The following is a 12,356-nucleotide window of genomic DNA, read 5'->3' on the forward strand; positions in this document are numbered from 1 at the left end:
GTGTGGGCCTTAATGCCCAAGGTTACAGGAAGCAAGAGTTGAAGGCCAGAAACAGTTGCGCCCAAGCTTGGAACCCCTGCCAGCCTCAGATGTTGCAGTTTCCCAGACAGACTGGGCAACACTGCAGACGATGTCCAGAAGAGCCACAGTAAAGGCAAAGCCCCTCCTTCCTCTGACAGAGATTCTCGGTCGGGGATAATCACCCACGATTCACCTCCACAGATTCCAAGGTAGAAGAAGATGTTAACACCGGGTTCTTCCCTGGAGAGCAAGATGCACTTGTGGGGCGTGCAGTAGAAGGGCGTGGAGCCTTTACTTCTCGGCGTCTTTGCCGGAGGTGATGATCAATCCTACCGGCAAGAGAGATCAGGTCTTCTAGAGACGTGGGAGTCTCATGAAACGCAATCTCATCATTTAGAGCACTAGAGAGTCCATCTAGGAAGATGGTTTGCAGATAATCTTCTTGCCACCCAAGCTCTGTGGCCAAAGTCCGAAACTCCACTGTACATTCGGAGAAGGTTCTTGACCCTTTGCGGAGGTGGAGTAGACTATGACTGGCAACAGCTATGCAACCTGGGTCTCCAAAGGTCTGCTTAAACAGACTAATGAAGTCAGATAATTTGGAAAGGATGGGGTCAGAACGTTCCCATAAGGGAGAGGCCCATGCCAGAGCCTTCCCTTCCAACCGGGATAGAATGAAGGTGACTTTGGTAATCTCCTTCAAAAACAAGGAGGGTTGCAGTGCGAACTGCATAAAGCACTGATTAAGGAAGCCACGACAGGAGCATGGATCCCCATTGTACGTGGGGGGTGCAGGAAGTGCCAGAGTTGCTTTGGGAAGCACAGACGCTGAGAGGCCCACCGGATTGGCCATCGTTGTATCTTGTAATTGAGAACAAAGTTCTTCTACCGAAGAGGCCAGCGTCTGTAAGGCTTGGTGATGTTGTTTCACTGTGGCGGCCAGTTCTGGCCTTGGCAACCTGTTGCGCTCAGGAGTGGACTCTTGTCCTGGGGCAAGGATGGAATGGCTCCTGAAGGGGAACATGAGGTAACTGGCTCCAGGGGGCGGAGCACTGAAGAGACAGAGGCTAGGTAGAAGCCTGAGGCTAGGTGGAAGCCTGAGGTCCCCCTGGGAGGAGCCCATAGGGACCCAGGCCGCTTGGATTTAGGTGGGCCTCGCAGGGTCTCCTGGGAGAGTGGAAGTCCGACGTGCCCACAGACACAGAAGTAGTGCGATCGGGTTCGAGCTGGAGCAGGGAGAACCAGAACAGAGTTGGTGATGACAAGGTGAGGAACAGAGCCAGAATCTGGAGAAGAGGTCAGGCAGGCAAAGGGTCAATGTCCATAGGTCAGTCCGAGGAGTGGTCACCGAAGCAAGGGTCAGATATCGGAGGTCAGATGTAGTCAGAGGCAAGCAGAGGTCTAGAGGCAGGCGGTAGACAGGCGAGCAGATCTGGAACAGGCTGAGGTCTTGAGGCAGGCAGCAGACAGACGAGCAGGTCAGGAACAGGCTGGGGTCTATGAGGCAGGCGGCAGATAGACAGACGAGTCAGGAACTAGCTGGAGTCGTAGACAGGCGGCAGACAGGCAGGCAGGTCAGGAACAAGCCGAGGTCAGTACCAGAAGTAAGTCAAAGGGTACTACCAGGGAAGGCAGATAGATGAACACAGGAACAGGCAGGACTCAGGAACGAGGATGCAGGAACAAGTCAGGAACAGAACTGGAACAGAAAGATCCTGGAATGAGACTAGGAACAAGCAGGAACAAGCGTGAAGACAATCTAGCATACAAGCCGATCTGAATGCCAAGGCAAAGAAGTGAAGTCAGGAACTTCCTTATAGTGTATATCAATCAGGGTGCACCGCGGAACCCAGACCCGCCCTCGTCCCTACAAATATTGGGGCAGGCCGCGCACACGCGTACGGGCATGGCTAGCATGGAGGAAGATGCCGAACCTCGTTGTAAGACCTGGCGCGCAGTGGAAGGCCCGGCGACCGCTGCTGCAGGATGCTGGGGCCTAGCTGGGCTAGCAACTACACCTCCCGGGACCTGCTGAGGAACTATGCAGGTGAGTGGTCCTGTGCGCTGGACGGCTGCGGGTGGGGCGTGTAACACAACTCCTGAAGATACCAGCCTTTTTTTTTTTAATCAAAATAATTTTTATTAACCGGAAGACGTTACACACACATGGGAGAACAATAACATATGTAACACAGAAAACAGTGTGCCATACAAGCATTGCACATAAATGTTCGGTCCAACAACCAGTTCCACTATAAACATATTCCCTGGTTTTCCTTTCTTATTCCCTTCATCCAATCCTGGCTCAACCACCCCTCCCCGCAGAACCATCTCCCAAGCATCCCCAGTCACACCTCTTGCATACCACATTCAGACCTCTCTTCCCCCCCACATTCCCTTCCCCTTCCTCGGAACCTCAGTTAAGACCATATGGGCTTATAGCCAGTGTTACTGAGCTCAGTTTGTAAAGCAAAAGGAAACAGGGCATAACATGCATTCCAACAAGCACTATATATCTTGTCCGGTTTTCTCTTGCCCAAGCGGAAGTCCATATATTCCATCTGTAGTAGAGAGGCCATCCTGCCAAACCACGCATCAACTGAAGTTTGCACCAAGGGATCAGTCCAGAGAGCCAATATGGTGTGGCATACCATCATAACCACTAGGTGTTCAAACATTGCTCTGGAAAGCGTACCAGGAACCCGACCAGTCTGTTGGTGAGCCAATAAAAGGCAACCCGCATGAGAAATTACAGTGCCAGTACTTTTATGAATTACATCAAGAACTGACTTCCAAAAAAGCTCCACGCATGGGCACGCCAGCAAGCAATGGTATAAATTGCCCTCAGCAGCGCCACACCGGCTACATAGAGGAGACTGTGTAAGCTTCATACGAAACCGGTGATCATCATCATAGTAAATGTTATGAAGAATTTTGAATTGGACCTCGCAATTGGTCGTTAGGCAGCAACTGGTAAAGATCCGTAAAGCAGCTCTTCAGGTAGTTCGGGGCTATTGGGGAGTCCATAAAGGCAGCCCAGCAGGTTGTAAGATGCAAACTGCCTGGGTGACCCAGTGACTGACCTAGTTTTTCCAACTGGTAATCGTGTTATTGAGGCAGACAGTGTCAAAAACCTTGGTAGCAAACGTTGTTTCCGCTGTCAGTTGTTCTACAGACCGTGCGAAGGACTGGATATAATGGCGGGCTTGCAGGTACGCATAAAAGTACTTAAGAACATAAGAATATAAGAAATTGCCATGATGGGTCAGACCAAGGGTCCATCAAGCCCACTATCCTTTTTCCCCAACAGAGGCCAAATCAGGCCACAAAAACCTGACAATTACCCAAATACTAAGAGGATCCCATGCTACTGATGCTGCGGGGAGGGCCGCACTGCTTTTTGTCTCCTTGCCGGCCTCAGAAGCTTCGTTTTCACCGCAAATCACAGCGAAACGGCAGCCCCAGACAGGCTGATCAGCCTCCCATCAAAAAAAAGGGGGATCACATTTTTTCGGGGGAGGATGGCTTCTGATGGAGGGGAAGGGAGGTCTCGAGCGAACTGACTACGCCGCCGACCCCAGCGACGCCACCCCGGAAGTCCAGCTTTTTTATTTTAATTAACAAATACAGTTACCTAAATACAGACTCCTTCATTATCAGACACCCTTCCCACTTACTCTCCCAAAGCAGAAATGATTTAAGTACCACAGATACTTCTCCTTCAACCTCAATCATATCAATTCAACTCCCTCTAAACTGTATTCCACTATCCAAGCTAAGGGCCATGTCTCCAAAAATGGTAGAGTAGATCCTCCAGAAGATCATTTGATCCATTTCCCTGTTAGATGCTCCCCTCCTCCAATTTATCAGTGGCCTGAAATAAGACATAGCCCCCCTGACTAACCACCATCATAAATGCCAAGTTAACCCAAGGGATACTGCTAATCCCGCTAAAAAAGGCTGTAATTAAACCTAACTTAAAGAAACCAGGATCTGATCAGAGAATAGTCGAATACAAGTTTCCATTTTCTAGCATTCCCACTATCCAGTGGGAGCACTGAAAGGAAAGGATCACTTTGCTGGTGGCTGAAAAGAATCAGTAAGTACTGCCTGGGGAAATTTTTAAAACATAAAAGTATTGTGGACAACTAAGCTTTAGTGTATTTTATTTAGTGTGTCCGTGGTGTCTGTATTGAATACAGGGTGTGCATTCATTTTTGCCGTATCGGCGATCCGCAATGTATATGTCGATATTCGTTGTATTCGTGGGAGGGTGAAACGCATCGCGACTCCCCATGAATATAACTTATCATCCGTTTAATACATTGCACGGCGTGCGTGCTTTTCTTCGCTGCCATTTGCAATCATTTCACAAAATGTCAGCGCTCCGTGCCAACCTGTCCGACCCATTCCTGTGAGTCAGTGTGAATCACAGAAAAGGGTCGGACAGGTTGGCACGGATACCGGAGTGCAGCGTATCAGCGCTGACATTTAGTGAAATGCCCTGAATGCAGCCAATCGCGCTGTCATTCAGTGCTCTGTGACGATTTTACTGATGACCCAGTACTGATACCATGCACTTTCTTTGTGTGGGGAGGTTGGCTTTGTGGAAGGAGAGGTCTAGAACGGGTAGATGTGAATCGGTTATTTACTCTTTTGGATAATAGACAGACTACGGGGCACTCCATGAAGTTAGCATGTGGCACATTTAAAACTAATCGGAGAAAGTTCTTTTTCACTCAACGCACAATTAAACTCTGGAATTTGTTGCCAGAGGATGTGGTTAGTGCAGTTAGTATAGCTGTGTTTAAAAAAGGATTGGATAAGTTCTTGGAGGAGAAGTCCATTACCTGCTATTAAGTTCACTTAGAGAATAGCCACTGCCATTAGCAATGGTAACATGGAATAGACTTAGTTTTTGGGTACTTGCCAGGTTCTTATGGCCTGGATTGGCCACTGTTGGAAACAGGATGCTGGGCTTGATGGACCCTTGGTCTGATCCAGTATGGCATGTTCTTATGTTAAGGAGGCTGCACTGAGAGCAATTTTGGCTAGTTAGGAAAGAGAAAAAAAAGCATTTTATTCTTAGTTTGGCTGCAGTGTCTGTGCCAACTAGCCCTGTTTGTGTTTCTTTTAAGCAGTTTATTATTTAGGTGATCTTAGACAATCTCTCTGTGCCAGGGAGAGAAGCTGCTAGCAGTGCCAATTTTTTCATTCACCCTCTGGGCTAGGCTGCAAGCAAGCACGATTTTGGTGGTGTGGCTGGGAGAGATACATTCAATTTTGGTAGAATTTGCATTGGAAAATATATTTCATCCATTTTCCTGCTGTGCCAACAATTCCAGCTTTTTTAAACTGAGTTTGTTTAAGTCAACTCACTCAGTCTCTCTGTGCACTGGGCTTCAGTGGGCAGTGGGCAGTTTAACAGCCTGAACTTTATTATTGGGACGGTCTGTGCAGTGAAATCCCCAGTCTGCCCCTTTTGTGCTTACAAGCAAGCTGCGTGTGTAGGCACACCACACACGTTACATTAGTGCACAGCAAGGCACCGTGACAGTGGGCAGTGGGTAGTTTAACAGACTGAACTTTATTATTGGGACGCTCTGTGCAGTGAAATCCCCAGTCTGCCCCTTTTGTGCTTACAAGCAAGCTGCGTGTGTGTGCACACACCACACACGTTACATTAGTGCACAGCAAGGCACCATGACAGTGGGCAGTGGGTAGTTTAACAGACTGAACTCTGTGCAGTGAAATGGGGCTAACGGTGCGCTCGGCCTTAAGCACACCATACTGTATTGGCCTGTAAGTTAACTGGCTGTGACATTCAGAGTTAGCCTGATGTCTTAGCCAGCTAAGCCCTGTCAGACAAAAGAGTTAACTTTAAGGTAGCCAGTTACATTCAATAGTGCAGCTGCACTACTGAATATACCTCCAAAGTTAGCCAATTAAGTTTATCCACCTAACTTTGCTATCTGGACTGTTCCTGAATATGAACCTTGATGTTACTACACCCTAAGGGCTGGATTTTAATAGCTATGCGCGGGTGTAGATTTGGCGCCGAGCCCTAGGGGAGCCCCGATGGCTTTCCCTATTCCTTTCGAGGGCAGCCTCGGAGGGAGCTTTCCTTGGCCCCACCCCACCTTCCCCTCCCTTCCCCTTTCTAACCCGCCCCCCAGCCCTACCTAAATCCCCCCCCCCTTTATTTTATAAGTTGCGCCTGCCTCCGGGCAGGAGTAGGTTGTGCGCACGAGCCGACGGCCGGCCCACGATCCCAGGCACAGCAGCAAATGTCCGCTGTGCCTGGAGGCTTCGGTCACGCCCCTCCCCGCCCCCAGACCGCCCCGCCCCTTTTTTTCGAGCCCCAGGACATACATGCATCCTGGGGCTTTACATGCGACACAGGGCCTTTTAAAAATAGGTCCGGCGCACGTAACCCCCCCTTACGCGCATAAATCCGCCTGGATATGCGCGCATAGGTTTTGAAAATACGCCCCTAAGGATGTTATTTTCAAAAGGATTCTGCATGCAATTTGATAAATGTCAAGAGTATGTGTATATTTTTGGATCTGAGTGTACATTTCCCTGAGGAAAATAAGGGGTGGTTTTGCGGGGTAGTATTCAGAAGTATGCACAGTAGTTGCTATTTTGTAAAAGATATACATGTATGCACTACCAAACTTATTCATACACTTTCACTTCTGCTAAGCGATTTGTGCAAATGAAATTGGACTTGCCAGTTGTCAGCAGTTTATGAGTGGAAGGTCTGGGTAAACTGATGGGGAGTTAAGTTGAAGGGCGAGAGGATCTAAGTGAAATGGAGAAGGACTGAGTGAAGGAGTGAATGTATCAGCAAACTGGTGAGTCTACACATGAGTGAAAGCATTTTAAAAATGGGATACACAGATACATGCTTAGTTCAGGGTGTTTATTTGAGCAATGTCACAATTATTTCATGCGTAAAAAAAGTGTCTATGTTTATAAAATGGATTAAGAAAGTATGCATTTGTTTTTTTGCATTGAAAAGATATATCACTACAGGTACAGTTTCCACAATACAGTTTAAAAAATACTAGCATTACTCTCTGTGCATGCACTTATGTGCACAAATGCTATACAGCAGATGGGCTCTTACTGCACAGATGGACACAAGGAAAAGAATTGGCCTGAAAATAAGCTGTGATTTCTCTCTGTCTACAGACCAGCCATTTAAAAACGTTGCCTGGAAAGGATGCGTTACCACTGGAGCCTGCGAGCGTAATACTAACCTAACTGTAGCAACTACATCCTTGACAGATGTCCAAAGCACTTGCAAGTAACACAGTGGGAAGCATCAATCAAATTCTATGTTTTGATCCAATACTGCTTTTTCTTTCCCTTCACAATTACTTTGAATAGAAAAGGTCAAGTTCTGTGCAATGACCAATTCTGGCTGACCCTTAACTATGTTTAAATCCTCAGTCCCTGGAGGCTTCCATGATCTGTACAGCTTTACTTTGAATCCTGTAGTCAAGTATTAGAATTATGCAAGTGAAAAGAATTTAAGAAAAGATTGTTATGCTATGTTTACTTTTCAGTATATAATATGGCTGTGCCAAGAGGCTGCACATTAAAAAGATAACACGAAAAAGAATTTCTCCACATTTATTCATTCTTTCCTTTATTCGTGCAAAGTAGCTGCATCTAGTATATCTGTAGCTGCACATCTGTATACCTTAGGGGAAAGGCGAGATAGGGGAAATATGATAGAGAAATGTAAATGCCTCCAAGGTCTCCATGCTCAGGAGGTGAGCCTCTTTCAACAGAAGGCAGGCACTAGAACGAGGGGTCATGGGATGAAGAGGACTCAGGAGTAATGTTAGGAAATATGTGATTGCCATACAGACTGCATCATATTCTAAGGGAAGAGCAGCAAGTTGTCGAGTATCCACAGAAGCAGAGAACACATTCCCTCACCAATTTGTGAGACAACTAAAACTCTTAAGAGAGGTACAGTAATCATACAAGTTTGAGAACCGCTGCCCTAGAAAACATAATGCCCAACTCCTACTAGAGGTGCAGATTGGAAACCAGAACAAGTTGGACTCCTGCTGCAGATCCTGATTCAGGAATCCTGCACACAAACAGAAAGCTTACCTTGGTCCCAGGTGCAAAACACAGACAGACCCTCAACAAATACAACATAAATGACCACAAATTAGAAATAGAAGCATGGAGACAAGACCTGAACTGGAAGACCTTCAGAAGCCAGAAACTGGAGTGTAACACCAGACAGATAAATAAAAGTATTTTTCCTGTACCATCTCAAAGAGAAGTATTCAAAAATACACATTTCACAAACTTAGCAGAAGAAATCAAATTCTTACTGTTTCTGAAACAAAATAAACAACAGCTACAGCTTCTGCACCAGAGCCCCACCATTCCCCCAGCAGTCTCCTTCTCAATCCCTCTGGTCCTCAGCAGTGTCACTTAACCCTCTCTTCCACTCGCCTACGAACTCGGGCAGTCTCGCTCACTCAGCCCCCCTCACCCCTCACCCCTCCCACATACCCCCTGACCCTCCCACATCTTCCCAGTCTTCCTCCCCACACCCATTTCCCCATGGTCCCCTGCAGCCTCACTCCCTCAAGAGCTTTTCCCCCCAAGTTCCCCACAGTCTTGCTCGCCTCATCCCCCAAGGTCCCCACCAGCCTTGCTGTCTCAACCTTCTCTCCTTGATGTCCCCACCAGTCTTGTCCCAAACACATTCCCCCCCACACCAGCCTTACTCCATCCACCTCCCCAAGTCCCCAGGAGCCTTACCCTCCACACTCCCTTCCCCCAAGTCCGCATCATTCTCTCTCCTTCTCCCTCCCAGGTCCTCCAAGCCTAGGCTCCAACACATCCCACACCTAGCAGTCTCACTCCCTGCTAGGTTGGGGGGGGGACGGGGGGACGGACGGACGTTGAGATAAATGTGAAACTACTGTTGGAAACAGGATATTGGGCTTGATGGACCGTTGGTCTGACCCATTATGGCAAGCCTTATGATCCTTATGTTATGTAATTATCTACTTGTTTGGATATTTGTTTATTTTTGAAGAATCACACTAAAGTTTAGGTTGAACATACAATCTGTGTCCTGCCTGTTCCTGCATCACTGCCACTGGTAGACAGCACATGAGCACACAGCAGGGAGGATGTTACTATACCACCTGGGAAAGCAGGAAAATGGAGGAAGTGAACCAGATCCTTGCCACAGGGCAGTAACAACTGCAGAGTGCCCAGGAAACCCAAGGAACCTATTCTAGACTCAAAAATGTCACTTGGAAATGGAAGTCCAGATTGGAGGCAGCCTAAGTGGTTCTGCTGGAATACATCCTAATGAGCCTGGAATGGCTTATGTGGCAGTGGGTATGCCGACACCCAAACCTTATGCTGGAAAAAGAGCTGGAAGTAGAGGAGGCATAGTAGCAGGCTCAGACCATGCCTGAACCAATACGGTCCCCAGAGAAGCCACTCAACCCAGATAGAGGATGATGGAGTCCTATGAGCCAGAGACTCTGACAACCAGTAGAGCAGATCCAGCCACTTTTATAATTTCGTGAATGTCCCCAGCCAGGGAGTATCTACTTTTGTGATTGAGGTTGAGCAAGATGGTGTTCAAACTCAGGCATTACTGGACTCTGGAAGTGTGAAAACACTTATTCGAAGAGCGTTAGTGACATGAGTCTAGCTTGACTAGGGCAGAGTAGTGACCCTGGCATGCATTCACAGGGACCAATAGCAGTATCCAGCAAGTTGGGTACAACTGAAGACTCCAGTCAGCCAACTTCAAATTGAGGTGGGATTTCTTCCTTGGCCGCTTCACCCCATGGTGATAGGATGGGAATATCCAAACTTTAAGAGACTCTAGAACCAGCTTATAATGGGTTCATCCAGCCACAACAATGAAGAATTGGAGTTTCCAGTACTAGTTCCCTTGAATGAACTAGATCTGTATCATAAAGTCTCTAAAACTCCTAAGTCCCGAGGCAACATTGACAGGATAAATACAGTTATGCTACTAATTTAGAGGCAGCTGGGAAGGAAGGGTCTGAGTCAGGGGCAGAGCAACAACCCCTCCTGGCCCCTTTGAGTGGAAAAAGAGGGTGACCCGAGGAGTTTCCATTAAGTGGGCCTGGGAGCATATACAAGTGGTGAACAGAAAGCTAGTCCCTGGAATGCAGGTTACACACCCTAATCCTTCATATTTTAAGATGAAAGGGGACCTACCTTACTGAACCACAAAGGAAAGTGTGGAGGGGGAATTGATAAAACAACTCCTAGTTCCCAAACCATAATGCCAGGTCATACAACTAGTACATAGCCACTTCTAGGGGGTTCCCTGGAGAAGGAAAATACCTGAAAGAAAATATTGGCACAGTACTATTAGCCGGACCTCCATGAATAAGTCAAGTTGTATTGCCATTCCTGCCCTACCTGCCAGCTCACAAAGCCTGCTGGCATATGGGCAGCATCTCTCATACCAATACCCGCAATGAAGACCCATTTGAAAGAGTGGGTATGGACTGTGTGGGGGCCACTTGAGAGATCTACGGAAGGAAATAAGTACATCCTCATTATTCTGTACTATGCCACAAGATATCCAGAGGCAGTACCACTACAAAATATGACCTCAATGGTGGTGCCTGCTCTAACGAAGGTTTTTCCATGACTTGGGCTGCACAAGGAAATCTGGATGGATAAGGAAATGTCGTTTATTTCCAAGGTAATGAAACACCTCTGCATCTTGCTCAAGGTAAAAACTCTGTGTACATTGGTGTATCATAAGAACATGAGATATGCCATACTTGGTCAGAACGAGGGTCCATCAAGCCCAATATCCTGTGTCCAACAGTGGTCAATCAAGTCACAAGTACCTGGCAAGTACCCAAACATTAAAAGAATAGATCCCAAGCTACTAATGCTGGTAACAAACAATGGCTTGGATAAAGGTGAACCGGTAGATGAGGTGTATTTGGATTTTCAGAAGGTGTTTGACAAAGTCCCTCATGAAAGGCTTCTAAGAAAATTAAAGAGTCATGGGATACGAGGTGATGTCCTTTTGTGGATTACAAAGTGGTTAAAAGAGAGGAAAAAGAGAGTAGGATAAAATGGTCAGTTTTCTCAGTGGAAAAGGGTAAACAGTGGAGTGCCTCAGGGATCTGTACTTGGACCGGTGCTTTTCAATATATATCTATATATATATATATAGATATATATATATAAAAATGATCTGGAAAAGAATACGACTAGTGAGGTTATCAAATTTATGGATGATACAAAATTATTCAGAGTAGTTATATCACAAGCGGATTGTGATACATTACGGGAGGACCTTGCAAGACTGGAAGATTGGGCATCCAAATGGCAGATGACATTTAAAAATGATTTCTGGTCAGTTCTACAGGCACTCATTTTTACAAGTACAGAGTATTGCAATTCTTTATTCTTAGGTATGTCCTAAGATTAAAGAATTGCAATACTCTGTACTTGTAAAAATGAGTGCCTGTAGAACTGACTAGAAATCAAGAATAAAGAATTGGCAGGCAGTGTCAGGCAAAACAGGAATTCAGGAACAAGTAGCGAAGCTTCCGGAACAAACAGGAGCCAGGAGTAGCCAAGGCAAGGCCTGAGGAGCAGGCCTTGCCTTAAAAATCCTGAGGCCCATTGGTTAGCTGGGAGGCCAGCGAGGGATCTGACCTCGGCCCGGGTCGCAGCAGCAGCATGGGAGAGCCAGAGAGGAGGTCGTGTGTCAGATTTCCTGGCCACCGTGAGGCATTCAGGTCCAGTCAGCTCGGGTTTGTGCCGGTAAGTGAAGGGAGCCGGCTGCGGGCCTCTGCGGACTGTTCCCATAACACAAATGTCATAAAGACTCTTCCGGTTGCAATACGCAAATCAATAAGTCATCTGCAAAGGCATATATTTTGGAGGCGTGGGTTCCCACAAAGATTCCAGATATGTTTGGATTTCCATCTATTATCCTAATCAATGGTCCAATGCCAGGACAAATAAAAGTGGTGACAGGAGTAACCCCTGTCTAGGCCCTCTTTGCAATATAAATTCCTCCATGAAATTCCCATTAACCAAGATCCAAGCTTTTGGTTTGGAATGTACAACATGTAAAAAATAGCTTGCAAAGAAGCAAATAAAAAGAACCATTTTGCCCTGTCAAAAGCCTTTTCAGCATCAAAACCGATGAGCATTGATCTTAAATTCTGCCGAATAACTTGCACTATGGTTCCAGGACTTTCCAAACATTAAATACTGATAGTCACCCTTTAACACAGCCCATTTGATCAGTCGTTATCAAATGC

At 46.7% G+C, this 12,356-nt stretch overlaps 1 protein-coding gene across 1 annotated transcript in view; it reads left to right on the forward strand.

Annotated features, from left to right (window-relative positions):
• LOC115076266 (phospholipase A2 inhibitor and Ly6/PLAUR domain-containing protein-like) overlaps positions 1–7,758 on the forward strand; it is a 52,416-nt gene extending 44,658 nt beyond the window's left edge. The window contains exon 5 of the mRNA XM_029577521.1: positions 7,219–7,758. Coding sequence (XP_029433381.1) covers positions 7,219–7,337 — 119 coding nt within the window. The 3' untranslated portion in view covers positions 7,338–7,758. The remainder of the gene's footprint in view (positions 1–7,218) is intronic.
• Positions 7,759–12,356: the final 4,598 nt, after the last annotated feature.

The sequence above is a fragment of the Rhinatrema bivittatum genome, chromosome 14 (genome assembly GCF_901001135.1).
Source record: "Rhinatrema bivittatum chromosome 14, aRhiBiv1.1, whole genome shotgun sequence".
NCBI lineage: Eukaryota > Metazoa > Chordata > Amphibia > Gymnophiona > Rhinatrematidae > Rhinatrema > Rhinatrema bivittatum.